We start from the raw sequence: 24,155 nt of genomic DNA, 5'->3' as shown, positions 1-24,155 counted from the left end.
CATTACTGGATAAATAAATTCAGAAGAAGAAGAAAAAAAAATAAACCCTTTTTGTGTAAGTAATGTAAACTGTGTTATTCCTCTCATTTTTTATATCTGCTGAAACCAGCCCTGATGCAATACATTGAAAACCTCCCTGTTTTTCTCAGCCCATAGATAAAATGTGCCTTCAGTAGTGACTTGCAACAGGAACCTCATCTGTTGCAAACACTTTGAGCCTTCCTTATTTCTCAGAGAGGAAGTATGTGGCCTGTTTGGCAAATGCTGCTCTACATGACAGCGTGAACTTCACAACACACTCATTCGACCGGCTGCTCCTCGACTTGATCAGCTAAACCTTGCTGGCAGCATGAGAGCAGTACTATGACTACGGCTTTTTTCAGAAATACTGCAACCTGGAATGCCATGCCTAGCATTTAAAGGTAACCACTCTGCTGTGATATATTTTACATTATCTGCGTACGAGACCAAATGTTTCAATTTTATTTATGTACAAGGGTGTTCTGTTTCATTAACAATGGCAGTATTCAGACCGTGGATTTCAAGTACCACCAAAGGCAGAAAAAGAAGAGCCTGCCTTGATCCTTTTTATAAGGAGTGGTACTAAAGACAGATAGGACAAGGAGTATTTCTGCTGAAACCTAAGAGTAAGATAGATGCTTAGGACCTTATGCTGAAGCAAACTGCACTTCACTATAGCCAAAAAATGATTAGTGGGCTTTTTAATCTAAGTGTTAGAATTGTGCATAGTGTGATATTTCTGTGCTGTTTCATGTTTGCATGTGTCTATGAATTACTTTGATGAGAGTATTATGTTATTCTTTCTAAGTGCAAAGGTGCACAAACTGCCTTAAAGCTCAAAGGATGTTCATTTTGATTAATGACAAATTAAGGGAAATTCACACAAAAAAAATTACAGTTTCTGAAATCTAAGTAATTTTGCTTTTTCTTTCCCCACATGAAAAAAAACAGGATGCCAGTGCTTTCATTTTCAAGCTAAATGATATTCAGACATTACCTGTTAACTTTATTGAGAATTAAATTATAAAACATTGGCAATATAGATGTGAATATCAGGAAACAAAAATAAAATTGGGTATAGCATCTCAGGAATGATAAATGTTCTAATTTTACTAGATTACAGTATTCCTTGTAGGAGGGCTTTATTCATGTGCTTATATTGCATTTTTATTCCTCTTAATACTTCAATTTCTTTATTCTAACTAATTCTCAATCATATTAAATATAACTTTGAAAAAGTTCTCATGAAGTAGCAGAATTTCTCTCATGTTCCATGCTGTTTAACTGCTGCAGAAGCACGTTTTCTCAGAGAACAAATTCTGCAAGAGGAAGTTATAACTTTATGTATGTGCTGCATACAGGAACAGAAGGGGAAAATTGTACCACAGGTTTTGGGGTCACACAGAGTAGGTCACTGGGATTCCAGTCTTGACAGGTGAAGAATTCATATTTAATGAGAGTTCTGATAAATAGGACACAAAGCAGATCTGGGACTGTGGATGTTTCCTCATGTTCCTTTTGGCAGCAAAGACCCCTAAACCCTACTAGCTGTGTGTGGAAACAGCCACATTACCACCTCTCCTTGGACACTGTGTGCACAAGTGGAGAGGGGAGAGGAGGAAGGACCAATGCTTGGAACACTGCAAATGTGATCTTAATTGTTAAAACCAAACTTTCATGCAAGCCTGGGGAGGTGGCTGCTGAGCAGGAGAGCTGCAGGTAGATTTTGGTTCCCAGCAGCTCCTCGGAGCTGAGCAGCAGCTGCACTCCACGCAGGGTTTGGGGTAGATGAGACACAGTGAGTTTAGAGTCTATCACTTCTCTTTACTTCTTCCTACATTATCCTAGGTGAATTGTTTTCTTTGGATCTGGCATAATTATCTGCTTCTGTGATAGAAAGATGGCACTTCTACTTGAATCCTGAACTCTGTCATCAAGTTCAGACATAAAGAGCAAAGTTTTTACAATGAGGGGGGTGAGACACAGGTTGCCCAGAGAGGTGTTAAATGCCTCTTCCTTGTAAGCATTCAAAGCCAAGTTGGACAGGGCTCTGAGCAACCTGATTTAATTGCAAATGTCCTCACTTATGGAGGGAGGGTTGGTCTTTAAATGTGCCTTCCAACCCAAATTATTCTATGATTCAATAAGGTCAAGTGAGATGCACTGTCCTTAGCAAATTTGCTATTTCAGATTATAATCTATAAAACTGTTACTGTTATTCTATTGATATCAATGAAAATAATTAATTCATGAGATCTTGAAAGCTTCCAGTAAGTCTAATTTTGCAGAGTGTCTCAAAATTTCAGAAAACCACACAAGAATTTATCATGCAGCGATGGAATGGATTTGTATTGTGCTGACAACAACACAAGCACAAGCTACTTAGGCCATCATGTTCCATCACTCAAGAGTAAAGCACACCATTGCATTAGAAGTACAACTAATTTGTACATTCTTACTCTAGAAACAGTGATATGCCATTGCGATCAAACAAGTAGAAACAATTTTTGCGTGCCCTATTTCAAACAAAATGTCCATGTCCCATTTTCAACATCTGAAGGTGTGTCATACCTCAGAATATTCACTCCACCACCTTTGACTGGACTATAGGAACCTTTACTCTGCCCATGTGCATAAGGAGAAGTGGCTTTAGTAGCAAAATGTAGTCTGATGTCTTATTTTCCTTTTCGCCACTTTGGTTAAGTGAATCAACAGCAAGGGTCAGAGCTTTTCATTTTTTTATTTTTACTGAGCACTTCTATTATGAATCTGGAGAGCATCTTGAACTCTCTGTCCCTTTCATGAATTTATGCTACCAATGGTAGTGAAAGAGCATGGACAATGCAATGAGAAACAGCAAATTGCCACGCTAATGATGGCAAAGCCCAAGATGTCACCGCTCTTCACTGCACTGAAGGTATTTTATAATGTTTGCATTTTCCACAAGTCAGATTCTTCCACAAGGAGTTGCACTTTATGCCCTGGTGACTTCAGTGGTCCTTTGACAATAATGGTGCCTGGTATGGCAGAAGGGAACCAGGCTGTGCTCTGCAAAAATACAAAGTAGGAACTTGCCTTTTTTCCAGTGTTTCATCCCTCTGGACTTGACTGTGGTTTAATTGCAAATGTTGTATAAGCAGCATTTCATACACTTCATGTATTTCTAAAGCAGCATTTAGAGTTTAGATCCTTAAACACCATCTTGAAAAATACAAGTGCCTTGGTGTAATGTTCTGTGCTTTTAGAAAGATTGAAAGCCTGCAGTAAAATTTTCAGAAGTCTTTCCACCATGCACAAATACAACATATCACTTTCCAAAGAGACCAAGGCACACCTGAAATCAGGAGTAGAAAAAAGGCCACTGTTGCACAAGCCTGACACTTGAAGGATGACTTGCTTTTCCAGCCCTCACATACCAAAACCCCACATAAAGTGGTACTTAGAGGTAGGACTCTTAATTTTATTTTTTTTTTCCAGATTTTTGGGACGCAAAATTCAAACAATTCTCATCTAAATATCAATTGCATGTGTCAAAATTATAGATGGACTTAACATGTTTATGCTGTCATTCTTGCCTTCTATCTGGAACTGCACAACATTTTTGCAACCTGCAGCTTAGATTCTCTACGCTGAGGAAGACTTGAGCTTCCCTTTTAAATTACTGCAAAAATGTATCCACCAGAGCACAGAGCTCAGCAGAGGTTATCAGTCCAAGTATTTATCTCACTCTCCTGGCTGACATTTTCAGCCCTGTTGAGCTCTCTATTGCCGTGCCCAGGAAATTTTTCTGGCTAATTTGAAGATGAGCCATGAACATCTATAATATCTGTAGCCAAAATACTGGCTGCAATATGACTACTCCTACGGGTTTACCTCTTGTTCTTTATGGAATAAAAATAAGGAAATTGTTCAACAAATTAAATTTGGGTCTTGCATAAAAATACTCATAATTAGATCAGAAAATTATGATCTTGAAAGTAGACATTGCCTGACAAAGTGAATTCTGGTTTCAGGTTTAGAAATTTAGGTACATTTACATGGAGAAAGATTTTTTGGTTTGTTTTCTATCAAGAGACCTTTTTTTAAAAATGTGAATACCCAAGTAGCTTATTTAAATTTAAGGGTGCTGTTTAATGCAGCTTCTAGACTTCTCCTATCAGGCAACACATTTTTGTTCTTGTGAAAGTCAGTTTCAGATGCTTGTCAGGAAGACATTGGCACAGCTGCACCCTCCAGATGTGCCACAAGCCAGTTCTGAGTGCATAAAGTGAAGGGGTAATGTGTCATTTGGCCAGTGAAATAGAGAATTCTAGCAAAGAGCCTTTGGAAACAACACTAAGAAGCTTGGAAAGCAGATGAGGTGGAGTCAAACTGTGCACTACCATCTGTTCTAGCACATAGCTCCTTGCATTTGATAAGGGACGAATTTTCCTTCCTTTGAATGGCATTTTATTCTGTAGGATGTCTTCCTAAACTGCCTGTAAGCCGTTAAAAATGTATGGTATTAATCAACATACTGAAATTCTGCCAAACTTATTCCAAAAGACAATTAGCAGTAAAGTCTTGCTGATGTTAGCAGTTCTGTTTTTCAAATTGGACATCCCTCTACCTGACCCTCATCAGGCTCTAGCCTGTGTAAGTGAAGAGCAGCACACCAAAATTAATAATCTTTGAAATATTTAAGCTAGAAAAGGCCACAAGATGCAGAATACTCACACAATGCTGATAGAGATGCTGTTATCATTTTCACAGGGCAACAGACAGAAATATATTTTAAAAAAATAATTACCCATCAGCTGGTGACGTTATTATGCATTAATGTACAGTTTTAAAATAGATACAGCTTTTTGTCTTCTGCCTCTGAAGATATACCATAGCATGATACACATTCCACATTCAAAATATTTATCTCTCTGTCCTCTGCCAGAGAGAATTAGGATGGCTGCAGCAAAGCTATGAGAAGGAACAGTTCCTCTCACAGTATTTAGTTCCACAATTGTCTGATGTTGCTTCTTGTACATCCATCAGAACTTTTTAAGACAGGTATCTGAAGAATTTGTACCGGTGGCTTTGTGCAGGAGGACTGATTTGAGATCAATCATTTTTTTATGCAAGGTGTTTCTTAAAAAAAAATTGCCCACATTTGCTGAGGGCACAATGGCATCAGAAAAAAGCCCAAACCTACCAAGCTGTGTTCTTTGTGTTCAGTAGTAAACCAACATAATATACACACAGCACTGAAAAGCAGGGACACCAGTCTAATTACATCCTTTGTAGCCTCAGAACCCCAAACGCTGAAAAATCATTTTGTATATGAAATGCCCATATTGGCACAGCTCTGCTGTTACTTCCTATTGTGATGAGGTACTGGTCATGGAAACTTTTACTACATCATGTTCTTCTGAGCAACTTCCCTAGCTGTGGTTTTCTGCTATTCCCCTGATAAAAGCACATAAGTGGTGAGAGTTTAGCAAGTATGTAAAACTCTTGCATGAATTTGACACCAGAGTTCTCAAAAGCAAAACTGTACGTTTGGAGACGCCCAAACTAGGTCATTTCTCGTCTGTTGGCACAGCAGGTGTTACTGTGATGTTACATTTCAATGTCTGCTTTGATTTAGTTCCGAAGAACTTGGACAGAATTAGCAAGCACAATGGGAAATGCTGTGAAAACTCCAAGAGCATCTGAGGAAACAAACATGCCGAGCCAAACGGGTGAGCACTCATTTCGTTCCTTTCAAGAGAAAAAGATGTTGATGATATGATAGACTCAGCCATGTGTCTTCCTTCACCCACCTGACAAGAGCAGGCAAGTTCATGGCTGCTGTGGGAGAAGGAGGGCATCCACCAGACAGTGCTTATATTTAGCTACGTTTTAGCTCGTTTTCCAAGAAGCACTTTAATTAAAAACCCCAAATGTTAAACATATTATTTGCTGGTGCTCCTTGAAAGACGTTCCTTCCAAATCAGAAAGCACTGAAACACTCGTTCAGAAACCGGGAAAGCTGTATTTGACATAATTGCATGTGATATTTTATACAAATTTATTCTTGAAATTTGGAGTTCCTTCATTTAAGGTTAAAAGTTTTGACGATGTATTGCATTGAACCTCATGTCCATCTACAGTCAGATAATTGCAATAAAAGTAGCACACAGCCAACCTGCCACCAGATTTATCCATTTATCCATTAAGGCTATAGAGGAATACAAGTTTCACAGAGCAAGCTGCCAAAGAATACAACACATCTGTCCTCTGTGTCCACACGTGAATAAACCAGGTTGCAAATCCCTCCCTGCCTCCTCTGTAGGCTGGTAGAGGTCATGCATTTGAGGGGGAAAGAAAGAGGGATTGGTGATAAGCTACTGCAAACTGTGAGTGTGTGGGTGGAGAGCCAGTAGAGCCTCAGCCCTCATGGTCACTAATACAGGCAGCTGTGCAGGAGCTGCAATAAATCACTCCCCAAAGGTGAAGAGGAGAAAGCATTTTTGGGTTTTTTCCTTTGGGTTTGGGGTGGGGTTTCTTTAGTAGTTTTGTTTTTAATTTTGGAGTTTTTCTACGAAAGATTTTCCAGTTGGGCCACGAATTATTATAAAGATAGGGAATCAGCCTGCTTTCATTTTTGCTGCAAGGAAACCCAGCCCTGTTCTTAGTATGGCTAGGAACTCACTGAGATGGGCAGCCTTGCAGCCCTAGGTCCTAACATAGCAGACACCAAAAACTACTCAGCATATTGCTTATTTTTTTTTTGTTTTGTGAAGAAGAGTACTTTATGCTGATATTCCCAACAACTGCTAATACAAATACCACATTTAAACACCAAAACAGAGTCATGCACTCACTCAAAGCAGGACCTTGCTGATGAGCAGGCCATGGCTGTGAGCAAGTTTGTACTGGTCCTACACATGCTAAAAGTCATGATTTAGCAGGGCTAAAAACAACTGCAACCCTTTCTGTGATGGAAATAGAACACACCCCTAAAAGATATCTCTGCAATAGCACAGCAGTTACAAGGGGAAAATATCTATTTAGGAATTCAGGACTCAATCTTCCTGAACTTTCCTACACACCTAGCACATCTAGAAGGGGGTGTTGTTAGCCCTACCTGAGGGCTAACACCCTCTTCTCTTCCTCTTCTGCTACCACCTGAGGAGAGAAAAATCTCCTGTAGTTGCAGTGGCACCTGCCAAGGCTGTAGGGATATTTAAGACACTCTCACAGCTGAAATTGCAATAGATACCCATGTTTAATCATCCAAAGGCAGGGGGGTTGTCACAAAAACGATCAGTGATGGAACACCTCTCTTATAAAAAAAGGTTGAGAGAGCTGGGCTCATTCAGCCTGGAGAAGAGAAGGCTCCAGGGAGACCTTATTGCAGTTCTCAATACTTAAAGAGGGCTTGCAAGAAAGATGGGCATGGAGTTTTTAGTAGGGCTTGTTGTGATACAACAAAGGATAATGGTTTTAAGCTAAGATAGGGTAGAGTTAGACTAGATATAAGGGAGATTTTTTTTTATAATGGGTGTGGTGCAACACTAAACCAGGTTGCCCAGAGAGGTGGTAGATTCCCCATCTCTAGGAACTTTCAAGGTCAGTGTGGCCAGAACTCTGAGCAACTCAATCCTGTTTAAGGTGTCCCCACTCATTTCAGAGGGTTGGACTAAATGACCTCTAAAGGTCCCTTCCAACTTAAACTATTGTACGATTCTAGGATTTATCAGCCTGAATAGCTCCTTGGATCCATCTATCCCTGGGTCAGACCAGCATCTTTCATAATGGCTTAGATGTTGCTAATGAAAGTTACAAACATCAGTGCTGTCATCCAAATCCAATGAAAAAAGACTTCTAAAAATTAACCTGGTACTAAAGTGTGTGTTGGGGTTCATCCAGTGAGTTTGTATCTGCCTTCTGAGCAGATCAAACTCCAAATCACATCACAAAGCATAGATTTCCAGCAGGCCAGTAACAGACTTGATTTAACTGAGATGGAGGATCCAATCCATGGACTTTCAGTAGTTGAAATAGTTATTAGGAGAAGTAGGTTTGACACTAGCTCATTTCAGTGAGACTGAATAAAATGAAGGACTGAAACAGAAGGGCAAGAATGAAAGGAAAGAGTTTCCAACAAAAAGGGGAAAGAAAATAGATAACTACAGTCTGCAGACTTATCTGCTGTGTTCATCAGGCCTCTATGAGCCCCTTGTGCTGCCTGAAATTTCCACTGAGAACAAAACCTTGTGCTTTCCTCACCAGCAGTGTGCCAGTCTTGGCCCTGAGAAAGGGAACAGTGCATGAGCTGCATTTCCCAAGGAGGCATTTGGACCCTGAAGATAACTGCACCCCATCTGCCCACACACTGTACAGGCATTCCTGGCACAGTGCAGGGACTGACAACAGAGTAAGCAAAGCAGCAAGGGATCATCGAGGGTTGTGAGCCCCTGTGTGTCCTCTTTTGGGACCATGAATAAAGGATTAATCCTTTTGGGCTGCAGCTGCACAAGTCTCAGTTCCCAAGCTGGCTGGTTTAGATCTATCTTGGGTACCAAAGTGTGACTCTGCAGCCACACCTTGTGGTGCTGCACAGTCTCCCAGACACACATGAGTGCCCTCCTTCACCCTCTCTGGTGCATCCCATGCCATAAATCAATATTCTGCTGGCCAGTAAAGCTGGATGATGCATGTAGCTGAACTCCAAACAGTTCATTCCCACTCCAGACATGGACCATGCCAGTGCACAGCACAGCAGATTTTTGAGGGCAATGAGCTGGATCTGGATGCTCTGCCGATGCTCTTCCCACTCTAATAATGCTTCACAGTCCATTCCCAATGAATAAGTCTAAGTATGCAATATTCAGTTTCACACTGCAAGACATGCGGGTGTGAAGGCATCTAAAATTAGCACGTATTTCACATTCATTTCCTACTCCTAAAAACCACCCAGAATTAACACCTGATGCAGTGGAAATGGTTGTGCTTCGATCTTTCCACTCTAACTTTTGAGTTGTTCCATTTCAGATGTGACCTACACTGGCACTGTGGAGGAGAGTTTATGTTAGATAAACTCAGGCAAATCTTTTTTCTTTTACATTTTGAAAGACCTCGTCAGATTAAATCTATTAGATCACTGTGCAATTTACGTGTGGAGAAAGTGCATAACTTGTTTAGTTCCTGTTTCCAGGCTTCTGTGTTTGTAAGGAGCTGGTATGGTTCTGTGAAAAGTTGTACAGTGTGGTGGGGTATTTTCCATGACCAAAAATCCCAGGTTTGACTTAAATACCAATCAAAATAAAGTGAAGAATGAGGGGGTTCATTCCTCTCCTTACACTTTAATATAACTGAATGTAGTTTAAGAGGTAACATTTGCATGGATGTGGAGGATAACCCTCTGATATATTCCTTCCTTTACAGAACTGCAAATTAACATGCAGAATTGAAACAAAAATTAATATAAATATGAAAGTGTAAGCAAGGTAACACAGGTCTTGCTAGAGTAGACAAAAAGTCAGCTACCCCACAGTGCATAACGGAATGCAAATGACCAATGCACAAGGAAGGAGGGCAGAAAAGCACTTGTTTTTCACTATTTCACTATAGAAGCAGAATATTTAAAAATAAACACCCTAATTTTTTAAAAAGGCATCGCTAAAATCATTGTCCTTAAGCTAAAAATAATTATATTCAATGCAGCATTACATGATGTTTTATAACCTGCAACGAGAAATTAAGTGATGGCATTTTATCCCCACTTTGCTATTTTTAAAATGCACCTTCTGGGCTGTATTTTTTCTAGTAGTTCTAGGTAAAGCTTTTGTTTTCTCAAAAAAGGCTCAGTGCCAATGCTTAGGTGTTACTAGCCTCAGGTACTAAGTAGCTTCACAGACAGGAAGGCGCCACTAGATTTTCCGCAGAGAACAAGGAAACCATCAAAGGTTTAGCACAGAATTTCTTCACTAGGGTTGAACTAAGTGTGTAATAAGTTATTTTAGACTAATCACAGTGGTTGGCTGTACTGGACTAGTTCTGTTTAATTCAGTGACACTAGTCAACTAAGAAAATCATGGCAATACCAATTCTAAACACACTCTCAAAATAATTCTAAAATGATTTAGGTTGGAAGGGATCTTAAAGATCATCTAATACCATTCTCACTGCCATGGGCAGGGATGCCATCCATTAGATCAAGTTTCTCAGACCCATCTAACCTGGCCTTGAACATTTCCAGGGATGGGGCAACCACAGCTTCTGTGGGTAACCTGTTGTGTTTCTTTTCTTCATGTTTTCTTCAGCTTTTTACCATTATCTCTGTGAGTTGTTTCTAAGGCCCCAAGCCACATAGCTAAAAACACAGAACATTCATTCAGGGTGCTGCACCTAGGTTTCCTTCAAAAGCTGTCTTCCTTAAAGAGAAGCTGGCAACAAATCTATATTAAATGAGAAAAGATACAGAAGTGTTCCTATATCTCTAATTTCTTTACTTCCTACCCTGAATTCACACCCATTTTTGCACATGTTGGGCTGCACAGAGTGTGTGCAGTGTGGAGATCAAACAACCTCTGCAAATGTAGTGCTAGATGATGTTCCTAAGGAGCAGGGTGCTGATCCTGGTGGAGGCAGAGGGATGCTCTGTCTCCTGTGAGATTGTGGAGGGTACTGAGATGTGCAGAGGGGAGGAATGCTTCCAGGAAAAATGCAGGCAGTGTATGGCACGATCCCTTTTACCAAAACTTGTGACAAAGAGCTCAAAACACCCAGCATGACACATTTCTGGATCTCCCAGCTGTCAGCATTTACTGGGCACCACAGAGTCCAGCAGGATGAGAAGTATTTCATGTTTGATAGTCCCAGTCTTGTGTAAAGTGCTCCATCCTTCAGAAACCCAGGAGTCTCAGCATGCCCTAAACAGGGTGCAAGTCCCAGATTCATCCCAGCTCATGTAAAAGGTCTTCTCATCTCTTTTCTGACCCCAGCTCTGCAAATTGCCATTGTACAATGGTTTCAGCTTAAACACCCCTGTGCCTGTTTGAAGCTCTTGTGCAGTCTCTGTGCAATGGTGAGACAAAGAGCAGTGGCTGATCACAAGCTCTTTTAGAAAGTGATGGAAATGGTCAATAATGGCCATGCTCTCATTGACTTTGATCTAAACTAATGTCATACAATTATCAGTGCTGTAAAATTATGAAAAAATTCAACATGAATCTTCCTCTTCTTAAATAAAATGCTACAAAATGTAGCTGAAGGCATTTAGAGACAGTGGCATTAACCAAACTGGGTTATTTCCTAATACTATATATAATTACTAATTATTTTAGTTTCAAACTGAATATGTCCTTTAAATATGGTAATTGCTAGAAAAAGTGGTCTAAATTTAGTTTCTTACAATTAACCACATGACTTTTTAAATTTCTAGTATCTTCACAGTCTTCTTGTAAATCTATAGCTTCTTCTTTAGCTCCTTATGTTTATTAAGTGACATTTCAGAGATTTCTTTTCTTCCCCATTTGGCCTACTACATAAAATCTATCATACTTAAGGAAAAATACATTTTTGTCCCAGAGCCCTACCTTTGTTTTAAATTACTTTTCTTTCTCCTTTAACAGGTCAGGAGAGTGACTTCCTTGCTGTTCTCTATGACTATCCTTCAGCAGACATAAGCCAACCTATATTTCACGTAGGAGAAAAACTACGTGTGCTATCAGAGTAAGTTGATCAATTTATTTTTAAATTAGGTTTTATTACAACTGAAGCGAAGCTCTGTTTTATGTACCTGGCCCAACTGGATGCAGTTCAGCAAAATGAACTGAGTTCAGAATTTTCAAGGAAGGATGCTTAGCCAGAGTGTAAATTTCCATGTAGTTTAAGGATTTGGGATTATAGATTGTCCTTTGATCCATAGATTTCTCTTAGGTTTCTCAACATGGATCCAGACTCTATTCTAAAATAAGATTCAGAACAACTCTGCTTTGAAAAATGATTATGAGAAAGTGTTCCCCAAATGTAATGCAAAACAGAGTAAGAGCCAAAATAGTTTGAGCCACATAGAAAAATAATTCTGAATTTCTTCATGTCAAGTGTGTCTGTCATTTTGTCTCTCACCCTTTGTAATCTAACAGCTCCATTATTATTAAGTCTTATAATTTCATACCCGTTTAAGGCAAACTTAAAAAAATTAAATAAAAAGTTGGGGGGAGTATTTATTTTTTCTATTTTTTAATCAATTCTGCATTTTCTTAGTGAGGAAAAAAAGAGATTTCTCAGCCAGTTCAGCAGCCCCAGAAGTAAGGAGGTTAAAGAGCACTAGTTCAGACTGACCTTGAGGATAGTGCAGTATTGCCAGACACAAGAAGAGCACACATCCAGAAAAATGGAAAGTCCTGATGTTCTTCTAGGCACAGCTTGTACCTGCACACCTCTTAGAAGTTACTCTGCCCCACAGCCACTATTTGCATTGCTCAAAATGAAGTAAAAGATTTCATTTTTGTGGCTGGTCGAGCAGATGGATTCAATGGGAGACCAGATTCATTAATAGCAGAGGAATCCTTGGAGGACTTCTAAAATAATTTTAAAAAATTCTCCACCAGATGGTCAAATGGCTGTAGGAGAGTACTCAAGAGAAGCATCACAGATGACTGATGAATTCCCAGACTCTTCTCCAGCCCACCATGACCTGCAGGGGCCTTTGTCAGTCACAAGACACAGGCCTTTGTGGACCTTTGGTCTGACCCAGAATGGCTGCACTTATGTTCTGCTGACAATGTTTTTTCTGCCTCCCTGGAGCTAAGGTTCCCCAGACTCAGACAATACCACCATATAAATTTTCTGCTGATGGAGAGCTCCTCTAAACCAGGGGGATTCCTCTCTGCTAGCTTCTAGCAGTATAAACCCTGCTGCAGTTTGCAGAACATACATGACATGCTACAACAAGTGCTTTAGCTTGGAAATTTCAGCTTAAAGTCTCACTCTCAGATTCCATCAGCTACAGGCCCTCATATGAATGGAAATTACATGTATGTGTGCTCCAAAGTACAATCTACTGCAGGAACAACTTCTAAAAGAATAGCCTTTGGCAGCAGAAGTTTTTGACATGTTTGTCTGTTGTACAGTCATCAAGGGCTTCTCCTGATGGATAAATTACATCCAAGGCAAGCCTTGATGGGAATTTTCCTCTTCTTATTTTGAATCATGAGCTTGCTCACAGAAGACAAGACAGTCCAATGCTCTATGCAAACCACAGTGCCCTGATGAAGGACCTGTCCTCCCCTGCTCGGGTATGTGCCAATGTCAGTAGGAATTGCTTGCCTGCAGCCTTTTCTGCTCATAAGCTGTAATTCTTTCCCCAAAATCATTCAAAGAAGTAAAATACAATAAAAAGGAAGAGTAGCATTGCATGACAGAGCACAAGTGATGAGGAGTCAGCATGTACTGATTTTACAACAGCAGCTTTTCAGCCTTCTGCCAAAGTAGTGATGTGTAGTGGCAATCAGGCCCACCAACCCTGCCAGGAGCAGGACATATGGAACCTCCACAGGAAATGCAACTCCTCACAGATATTTGTGACTACTCTGGGTTGGCAGAACTATATAAGCACCACTGGCACAGTTCCTCACTCTCCACACTGGGCAGGCACCCTTCATTACCAGATGAACCACATTTGGATGGCAGTAGTCAAACCAAATGTCCTCCAAGATTCACCCCAATCTACATAATTTCTGTAGCTCATGCCCCAGGAGAGATGTACTGCTTTGGGATTTTTATACATCATAGGGATTTTTCAGTGTTAGTAATATTAAAGTTTGGAGGGAGAGAGATGACGAATCTCTCAGTTTTGTTTTTGTTTTTTTCTTATTGCAATTCTTGGTTCTGTCTAGGAGAGTTCTGGGGAGGGGGAAAGGACCAAAATAACCTAAAATTCTTATAGATAAATGCATTTCATCTGGAAAACCAAACCCAAAACTTTTTGGGGCCCTGAAATTTCCAGCAGTAGATATCTCCCTTCTTCCCTCAGCACAGACATTCTGGACCATGGTCCCAGCAGCTATAACTCATAACATTTAACCTAAGTGATTTCAACACAGCTGTTCTGACACACACTGAGACTCTGATCTGCAGCCTAGACATTGTTTTGGGAGCATTTATATGAACATCCACAAAAACAGCATTCAAACACAAGACACAGTTATTTGGATTCAAACTGTTAAAGTGAAGGTGCAGAGAACCCATCAGTCATCAGTATCCTTGTAGTACAACTAAAGTTCTGCAGCATCCCTGTGAAAATTCTTGGTACCCTGTATTTCTGAAGGGATTCAAGAGTCAAAGCCACAATCCAGGCATCACAGCAGTAACTTAAGATATATTGGGGAAAAGACATATGCCTGCAGCTTCAGTTATAAGGTCTATTTTATTTGAGTCTGGTCTGCAGCTCATGGAAGACAAGGAAAAGAGCAAACCACAAACCAGGTTCTGTTGGACTGACAGCCTGTTCCCAAGCAGACAGGCTCCATTTCCCAGGAACCTCAGCCCTGGTGTTACAGGGCTGTCCAGACACAACACACTCAGCTGTAAACCGAATATCTTGGACACCAGTACAAGCCTAGCTGTGGGAAGGCAGAGCACAGCATGGTTTAACCACTGAGAATTTATCCTTCCTCTTTCAACTACAGAAAAATATTTTATTACTCACATAATTTAAATGGAACAAATTCAGCTTATTTCTGTGTCCAAATTTAATTCTCAAGTAGGTTTAGAAATGGAACTACTCTAAATGAAACCAAACGAGGTTCCTTTCTGAATATATACTTTCAGAAGCACACACAGAAGGTTTCAGGCTAATCTGTCTATCTTCACTAACTTCCAAATGATGAGAAGCTCTGAAAACACATCTGAAAATATCCCTTCTCTTGCTTTCACACAGTGAAGGAGGCTGGTGGAGAGTCCATTCCCTCACAACAGGCCGAGAAAACTATATTCCAGGAAAATATGTAGCAAAGGTTTATCACGGGTAAGTAAATGCATTTCCATAGCCTTTCACCACATTTTTACGTATTCTCCTCTGATTATTCAGAGTCACAGTCCAAATAATGCCAATAGTGACTTGACAGACAGAAATTTTATTTATTGACAGTCTAAAATATATCTTTTGAAAACTGAGAACCTCAAATCCACATATAAATTTAGACTAAGTGAAAAGGAAAATCCTTCTTTTAAAAGCTGGAAAGAGCCAAAACCACCTCAAATCACATATAAGATATTTAATATACATCTGTTGCATGGACTGATCTCTAACTTAAAGAAATTGATGATGTGGGCCTATTTAAAATGGATTTTTAATATTTACATAGAGTAAAATTTTAGCTAGGTTTGCTCATGGAAAATAGGCCAAAAAGAAAAAATAGAAATGCTAATAAGCCATTCAAGTATGTAAACTTTCTCACTGAAAGAACTAAGGAAATTTCAGACATTTCTTGTTGCCATAGACACCACTCAGGAAAAACAAAAAGGCATTAAACAACACAGTTAAAAATTTTCTGGCATATGTTTTAATACCTGTTTAATTTTAAGGATATGAACTGTGAATGTCACTGTGAACTATTCAAGTGCTTAAATTTTAACATGTTTTCACATCCTCCTGAAACAGCGATGCTGTCCTAAAGGCAGGGAACAGATGTGGGGTAATGGAAGCTACTGTCTGAAACTTCAATGACAGCAGACAGGATCAAATACATGAGAACAACTTTAAAACAGAATTCCAGTAACTCTAGAACAGCTGAGCAAGCCCAGATGCCTGGTGAGACACTTGCTGTGGCAAAACATGGCACTGCACCAAGTTATGGTGAAAATCTGTAGGACTAATTCCACTTTTCCTTATCCACAAAGCCCATTAACTTAAATGGGTGGACTGCTCCCTAGTAGAAGCAAAATAATTGTAATGTATTTGGGGCTTATTTATGATACAATTTGGGGTTAACAAAAGTGGTTTAAATGAAAAAGAGAGATTTAACTAATGCCTCAGATGTGATTAATATACCACATGAATCTGTCCCCAGCAATACAGATCAAAGCAGCTCAAAAAGTTCTGTTTTCCCTAGTAAGTCCAAACCTTTTCTTAACCTCACAAAGGTTAATGGAACTCAAAACCAACAAAAATTTCTCCACAAACTGGGGAAATATGCCTGAACATGGTTGAGAGAATAACTATGGAAAGCCACCGTGTTATTTTTACAGTCACTTTTCCTGGCTATTGCAGCACTTTCACAGCCACATGCTGCTCATTGTTTCAGTGGTGTCCAAATTTCAGAATTTGTTTTTTCCTGCTTCACAGCTGGTTATTTGAAGGCTTGGGAAGAGAAAAAGCAGAGGAACTTCTACAGTTACCCAACACCAAGGTCGGTTCCTTCATGATCAGAGAGAGTGAAACCAGGAAAGGTGAGGCCATAAAGACTTTTTCCCTCTTGATCTCAGTCATTAAGAGTTTTACAGTTCTTTAATTCACTCCCTGTCCTGCTTCACATGGATCAGTCCAAAAGCAGAAAAGATGCATAATGGGAAGGCACCCAGTGCAGTGTGCCAGCCTTTACCAGTTACCTACTGGAAACAGGGTTATTGATGGCCATGGAAAGTTCCACGGGCATCAGCACAAACAAGACACAGTTGTTTAAACACTATTATTTACTTTGGTTGCATGCAAACCTTATGAGGCAGTGGGACTTTGAATGAAGGAAAAGTCACAGCTTTGCCTTGGTCCACAAAAGATTGATTCAAGAACTTGTAAAATGCACACCAAGTAGTGGGGGTGGCGGATAAGTGTGCTAATTATATAAACGAGGGAGATCTTCTACTTATTTTTAAAAATGACTGGCATTTGATTTTATTTTCTTTATTTTACTACATGGGAATTATACTGTATCAACTTTATACTTTTATTTTCTTCAATGGGGACATAGAAACAGAATCATAGAATGTCCTGGGTTGGAAGAAACCTCCAGGGATCACTGAGTCCAACCCCTGGCCCTGCACAGGACCACTCCAAGAATCGCACCACATGCCTGACAGCATTGTCCAAACATTTCTTGAGCTCTGTCAGGCTTGGTGCTGTGACCACTGCCCTGGAGAGTCTGTTCAGTGCTAGGCCACCCTCTGGGTGAAGAACATTTTCCTGATATCCAACCTAAACCTTCCTGAAACAACTTCAGGCCATTTCCTTGGGTCCTGCCACTGGTCACCAGAGACAAAAAATCAGTGCCTGCTCCTCTGCTGCCCCTCGTGAGGAAACTGAACACAGCCATAAGGTCTCCCCTCAGTCTTCTCCAGGCTCAACAAATTTCCCATGTCAACATGCTATCTTCCTTTTCTCAAGCACCAGAACACATTCTAACATCATGTTACTACAGATAAGAGGGAATAATACATCATCTATTCTGACCTCTTGCATACCACAGGCCAATTACTTTCTAAATATCTGTAATAAATTCAAGGAAATTTAGGATTGGCATTCAGTCCTTGGCAATAAATGCTACAGAACAGTTCTTCACAAAGAAACAGAAAATTCCAAGTGGCCATCTCCTGCCATGACTGCATTATCAGGTCTCAGCTAATACATTACTTGAAGTTGCCTAAATCAGAATACCAGCCTGTGAATCTGATCTCCCTATTCAGTGGAAGGCAAACAACTTCTGTAAAGGCCTATTTCTTTTACAGCATTTCAAAAGATCCCATGCCAGCAATAATAAAGGAAAGGCACACCAGAAATTTAAATTTAACCAAAATCTTGAGTCATGTTGTATCCTTTATAATATTTGTATATATATATAAAGTATAAGTACTATATAAGATGGCCACTCAGGTTTTTTTCAGCTATTTCTGAGATGTTTTGAGTAATGGCATCAGTTACAGACCTTAGAGATACTCTGTTCTGCTACAGATACCCAACCAGAGCTGCAGCCCTTCTTTGGTGTAATTGTTCCTTCTCTGTCTCCAGGGTTATATTCCTTGTCAGTGAGGCACAGGCAAGTGAAACATTACAGGATCTTCCGCCTCCCAAATAACTGGTATTACATCTCCCCACGGCAAACCTTCCAGTGCCTCGAAGACCTTGTCAATCACTACTCAGGTAAAAATAAGTCAGAAAAACATATTTTTTTTCTATCAAATAATAGATAAACTATCTATCAAAGTAAAATTATCTATCAAATGTCCAGAACAAAAAGTTTTGCCTATGTCCAAGACTTGAAAATACTGCGCAGAACAGGCAATGGAAAAAGTTTTGGTTTATATATTTTACTTTATTTTTCATCCTAAGTAAAAATATGCTGCCCTTAACAGTGTAACTGAAATCAATACATGAGCTCAGCTAAATAAGGTCAGATAGGTTCTGTCTGTATCAATGTTTTGTATGATATCGTGTAGGGTATTTCATGGCCATGACAATAACACTGCTTGAGCCAGACACCAGGGTCTAGCGGTTCCATAGAGAACTTCCAAATTCAGTTTGGTGGCCAGCACAGGCCAGGGATGCCCAGCCCCTCTCAGAGCACAACTAAAGTCAAAGTGTGACCTTACAAAAGTGTTCAGCTGTACAGAAGCCATGTACACATAGTTCTGGGCTCCAGAGACAGATTGCAGCTCCTGCCTGACTGTTTGCCAACATGGAGATCTCTGCCATTCATTTATTTGCCTTTTAGGCAGGCAGATAGCTTCAGAGCATGAAACACCAGGCTCTCTATTCACATTTCTTTATAGAATCACTACAGCTATCAGCAGTACTCATATCAAGAGGCTCAAGCTGTTAGCTCAACTGCAGTCAGCTGTCACTGTTACTGATATCACTCCAGTGGATGACACCTTTTCCAATGACAGTTTTCCAGATTTATGGCAATTTAACCTGTGTCAGAAAGGTAACTTGACTAGTGACATAATTAAGTGGCTGCACTTGCCATGCATCATAGTGAGAACATTCGAAAATGAGGAAGGAAATTGCAAAAAACTTAATTGCCTGAAAGTTACAAGAGAACAACAGGTTCTGTACTTTAACAAGCAATAGGTACTCTGTGATTTTAAAAGTGTGAAGTTACTGTAACTAAGTATTTCACAGGTAAAATAAAACATGTGATGACCACTGACAAGCTGAGGAGAAAAGTCATTCGCATTCAAAACAAGCAAATGAAATTTTCACGTCCAATGATATAAAAAGAAGAGTAAGAATTTGGACAGGAGATATATATGTATTTGCATGTTAGCTAGTTGACACTTTTCCCCATTTAGAAAGAAGAAAAAAATTGAAGCCTAAAATCTGTGCTGGGGCAGAACCCAAAACTTGTAACAATTAACAATTGAACTTGAGTTATAAGTGTAAGAGGAGACAGATTTAGGTCTACACCTTCCCTCACCTCGAGAAGATACAGAATTTCATTCTGAAATAAGACTCAGAGTCTGAGAACACTAGCGTTTAGCCATGATGTTCTCTACTTGGGCAGAAGATTATCTGTGATGCTCCTAGTGGAGCAAGAAGAGTGTAGAGCACAGAAACATTGAAGAAGTTAACATTTGAACCTCAATTCACTCCACAGCCAGAAGAATAGGTATGCACACAATCCAATCTGATTTTTTTTTACATTCTGTTTGCATGGCTGAGACAGTAGGAAGCAAAGCAGAACTCACAGAGGGCTCAGAAAAATTTGGTTTAAGTTTCTGCTCTGTCACAAAATTCCTTCTAGTCTCTGAGCAAGTAATTTGTCTTATTGTGTCTCAGTTCCTTACTTGTACTTTATGAATTATACCCAATGAAAAATTAAAATGCAAAGGTATGAGGAAAGGGAAAAATTAAGCCTGTGTTACTGTGTCCTTGCAGAGAACACACAATTTTTGACTGCTATTGCTGAGTCCAAAATTGTTTATTTGAGCATGCACCAGGGAAAGAAAACAGTAAGCAAAGATTAACTGTGTATTCATTTTCCTGTTCAGAAGTTGCTGATGGTCTCTGCTGTGTCCTTACAACACCTTGTCTCACCCAGTGCACTAACAACAACACTGTGACGAATCCAGTTCCTCCTGTGGTGATGCGGAATAAAAATTTCAGCTGGAGAAACATTCACAGGTACCACATTCAGCACAGGCTGCCAGAAACAACAGGGGTGTTTCCCAGCCATGCACATATTTGTGCTTGCAACACAGAAGACATAGCTATTTATTTCCTTCTCCTGAAAGCAGTTTTAAAGCTTGGACAATCTGACATCAAGCTAGCCCATGAAAACTAAATGCCCAGCTCACTAATTGATAATCTAGGTTTAATTTTGAAAGAAAGTGTAGCTAGCATTCAGTCCTTTCTCCCATCCAGCTATCAGTGGGCTCAGTCCCTTTGGGTCTCCTGAGTCCTTTCAGCAAGGGGCAGGAGTAAGAGCAGGGCCACAAAGGCCAGTGACACCCACCAGTGCTGGTCCATCCCCACGGATGTGCAGTGGCTCACAGGTGAGCTCCCCCTTTTCACACACCCAGGAAGCAGCACAGGTGCAATGGACACATTGTCCAAGAATAAACCTTTCCTGTTGTGCTCTCTCAACACACAGCCCAGTTCATGAGATTTCTAATATCACCACTGCCACAAGAGAAAGTAGGTCAGGTTTCAGAAGCTGGGGAAACAACCACCCTCAGAAACAAAAGCACCTTTTTACTTTTGAAGGGTAAATTTCCCTTCAATACTCTTCCTTCACAAAACATTCATATGCTTATGAAGGCAAGAAAATTTTCTGCAGTATTGAGGTCATTTTTCCTACAGATTAAGAAGAGAATATAGATGATACTTCCTTTTCAAGTGCCAAAAAATATTTAGATATTACTGTTGTACTCTTTTTTTGAGAAATGCTAAGTGACAGAAATGCTCAGTGATTTATGAGGCTAAAATGTTTTTATACAACAAAAATAACTTTATTAGGTTTAAAAACTGCTCATATTATCCCAAGAGGCTCAGTCCAAGTAGCTGAAATGGTAACAAAACTTTGTTATTTTAAAGGCTGGAGGTGACTGAAGATACCAAAAGCACCCTGGCAGCAATGGATGACTCTTGCCTCAGCTATGGCCTGAGGGAAAGCATCGCTTCCTACCTCTCCCTGACTGAGGATGACAACACTTCTTTTGCAAGTGCCAGGAAGAAGAAATCCCAATCTCTCATATACACAGGGAGCAAACGTAAGAGTGCTCTTCACTTGCCACCTACATACTATGACGACTAAATATAAGACAAAAAGGAAAAAGCCACAAACTGACGAGTTAGAAGAGAAACCAGAGCATGCTGTGGTCCTGCTGTCCTTCAACAGCTGGGAAATACAATCAGCTAAGCTGCTGACCAAGTGTCAGCAGTGCTTCTGCATTTCTTCTTCTGAATGTTAACCAGAGACCCTCCCAAGGATATTTCAGCCATGGTATATGCTGGGAATGTCCCCAGCACACCAGAAGTGGTTCACAAGCTGGACAGAGACAGACTCTAAGTCAAAAGCCAAGTGGTGCACGTGACCCCTCAGCAGGGGCGATGCCCAGCATTGTACAGAGGTGTACAGGGAAGGACTAACTGCAGCTCAAGAACTTAAATTAAATCTTAGTCTGGTATTCTCCACAAGGCTGAAAGCCTTCTTTACAGAACCTATCTACACTGAAAAAAGGAGCATTTTTCTTCTCAAGATAGACTTAACCATTGTCATCAAGAATGGGTCAGAAAGACATCAAAAACTGCAGGAAAGTATCTAACATCTGGCATCAAAGAAACACCTGATTATAGTGACTCCATACTTATCTTTTAGGAGAAAAAATTAAAATCACTGACTTTACAAGTGGCATTTAATTAACTGGCTGGATATGTCCTGCAGTGTCATAAAATAGTCACAAAATTAGAGAACAAGCTTAATTCACTGAGAAAAGCTGTTTCTGCTTATACCTGAGATGGGAGCTCAGGCATATCCAAACATGTAACTCAACTACTCATAGTAAAGCAGATAAACAGAGAAAAAAGAGGAGTTCAATTGAAAAGATGTGATGATATTGTGCCTAACTGCAAAGGTTGGATTGCAAAGGTGTGACCTTTTAAGTGTACGTGGAGATATTTTAACTTTGACTTCTGAAGTCAGCCACATATTTATGTATAATATTTATATTAACAGCAGCTTTTAAAATAATTAAACTAAGGGAAAAAATCAGTAACTGTGGATGTTAGAGATTTTTCCTAATTTCTTGTCTGACTAGAGTTATGTCAAAAAGTAATTACACTTTCCATCAAACCACTTAAGGATTAGAGGATTTTTCTGAAATTTCATTTATTTTTTACAGGTATGTACCCTTTTTTAAATTCTAAAAGACAAGTAGCATTTTCCTTTGAGTGATCCAAGGGTCACTCTTGTCTGAATGTGTAAAATGCTGCAACTTATGCTCTCAAGGTGAGATAGTTTCAATCCCATATTCTTCTTTACCTTTTTGCACTGATTGGAGTAATGAAAATTTGGAGAAATAGAGAATTTGAGAGGTTATATAAATATATATGTATAATCTCTGAACACCTCTTAGAACAAATTATGTGTTATTTAGATCTTGTATCAGGTCATTTGCACTAGCAATCAAAATATTTCACAGCCTGTTTAAGCATATTTCAGTACTTAAAGAATGAATGTAATTTGGCTGGTAAACATTGAATTCCAAAAAGCAAAACACACTCAGGAACTCTAGGCATTTGTATAATCTGATTACTATTACTGATAATCAATACATTATGGTGACTGCATTTTATCCATGAAATGTATATGGGGAGCATTTCAGATTTCTAAGTCATGACTTGTATTTATTCATTAAAATAATATTCAGTAGTTACTTTGTGTTGCTTTTAGAAAATGGAAAACGTGGTGTGCAACTAGTACCAGCACCCAGCCTTTCAATGCTGGCCAGAAGGTATTCTGGATGGAAGGTGACAAAAGAATCCCAGAGCCCACAGGATTGGCAGCACTTGGACACTCTCTGTGAGAAGGGGATAAGATGTTCTGACACTGACAAGTTCAACAATCACAGACCAGTTCAGGGTGCAAAGAACCCCAGTCATCCTCTGAACCAACCCCTCCCTGTTCCACCAGGGCCACCTTGAGCCATTTGCCCAGGACCAGGTCCAGAGGGCTTTGGGATACCTCCAGGGATGGAGACTCCACAGCCTCCCTGGGTGACCTGCGCAGACACTCTGTCATCCTCACAGCAATGACATGATAAAGTGACAAAAAACAATTAAATGTGCCATAGGGATGGCTGGATATCACAGATGGTTATGGGAAAATTCTGTGAGGTCTTGCTACTTTTACAATTAACTGAAAGACTCTATTGGGCACCTTTTGGGAAACATGAGCTTGAAGGAGAAATTACACCCCCCAGGGGATTTTATACAAATGCTATATTACCTATGATATGGTATCAGAAGTACAAAATTTGGGTAGCTATAATGAAAAAAAGTAACCAAGAGAGGTGGTTGCTTTGTTTGAGAGGGAATGAGACTGGTAAAGGGAGTGGAAAAGGAGATGGGGAAAGAAGGAAGAAAGGGGATCTAAAGAGTAGCTGGGTACCAGTATCAGGGATATTTAGGGTCCATGCTAGAGAGCCTTGCACCTGAATGCAGTAGAAAAGCAATAAACCTTCTCTTTCCACTATTGTCTGATCTCCCTCCAAGGCCAGGAGGGACCTGGGTGTCCTCCCTTGCAGTGGGTGGAAAAGGCTGGAAGCTGCCCTTGACACCCACCAGGAATGCCAGGAGAGGACACCTAACACAGCTGTCCTCTGCAGCCCCTGCAATCCACACCATTGATCCAGTCATCCACATCAAAATTGCACTGGTAAATTAATTGAGCGATCAAAATAGGAAGTCAAATGCCAGGCTAATGCTCTTAAACCATTTAAAACAAGACCAGAATCACTGATACCATTTATTTCTAATCATACCACTGAAAGATGAAATAAATTCTAAAAAGTCCTCATGAGAGCTTTGCACTGATTTTGTACAATCTGTTTTCAGCTTTGTTCCAAACAAAAACTATTACAAGACAGACACAGGAAACTCAAAAGCATTTTGATATTTCAGGTGCACATTTTCTAGTAAAGAAAGTTTCATGCACCACTGCTCTCTGCATGCT

General features: G+C 39.9%; 2 protein-coding genes across 3 annotated transcripts in view; one reads left to right on the top strand and one right to left on the bottom strand.

Annotated features, from left to right (window-relative positions):
• Window positions 1-24,155, bottom strand: part of TG (thyroglobulin) — a 145,106-nt gene that overhangs the window by 38,112 nt on the left and 82,839 nt on the right. The gene's annotated exons all lie outside the window — the stretch shown is intronic.
• On the top strand, window positions 184-22,857 carry SLA (Src like adaptor). 2 transcript variants are annotated; one of them, XM_015619208.2, is made up of 8 exons: window positions 184-422; window positions 5,642-5,735; window positions 11,616-11,715; window positions 14,927-15,013; window positions 16,334-16,437; window positions 17,990-18,121; window positions 19,972-20,104; window positions 21,017-22,857. In XM_015619208.2, the coding sequence occupies exons 2-8, from the start codon at window positions 5,675-5,677 to the stop codon at window positions 21,234-21,236; spliced, it is 837 nt and encodes a 278-aa protein (XP_015474694.1). In that variant the 5' UTR covers window positions 184-422; window positions 5,642-5,674; the 3' UTR covers window positions 21,237-22,857. The 2 variants fall into 2 exon arrangements, with proteins under 2 accessions (XP_015474694.1, XP_015474695.1); XM_015619209.3 differs by lacking the exons at window positions 184-422; window positions 5,642-5,735 and adding an exon at window positions 13,119-13,283 and having other exon boundaries at window positions 11,701-11,715.

Source organism: Parus major, chromosome 2, assembly GCF_001522545.3.
Source record: "Parus major isolate Abel chromosome 2, Parus_major1.1, whole genome shotgun sequence".
NCBI lineage: Eukaryota > Metazoa > Chordata > Aves > Passeriformes > Paridae > Parus > Parus major.
The sequence above is the reverse complement of the archived record's forward strand: the minus strand, read 5'-3'. Positions and strand labels throughout refer to the sequence as shown.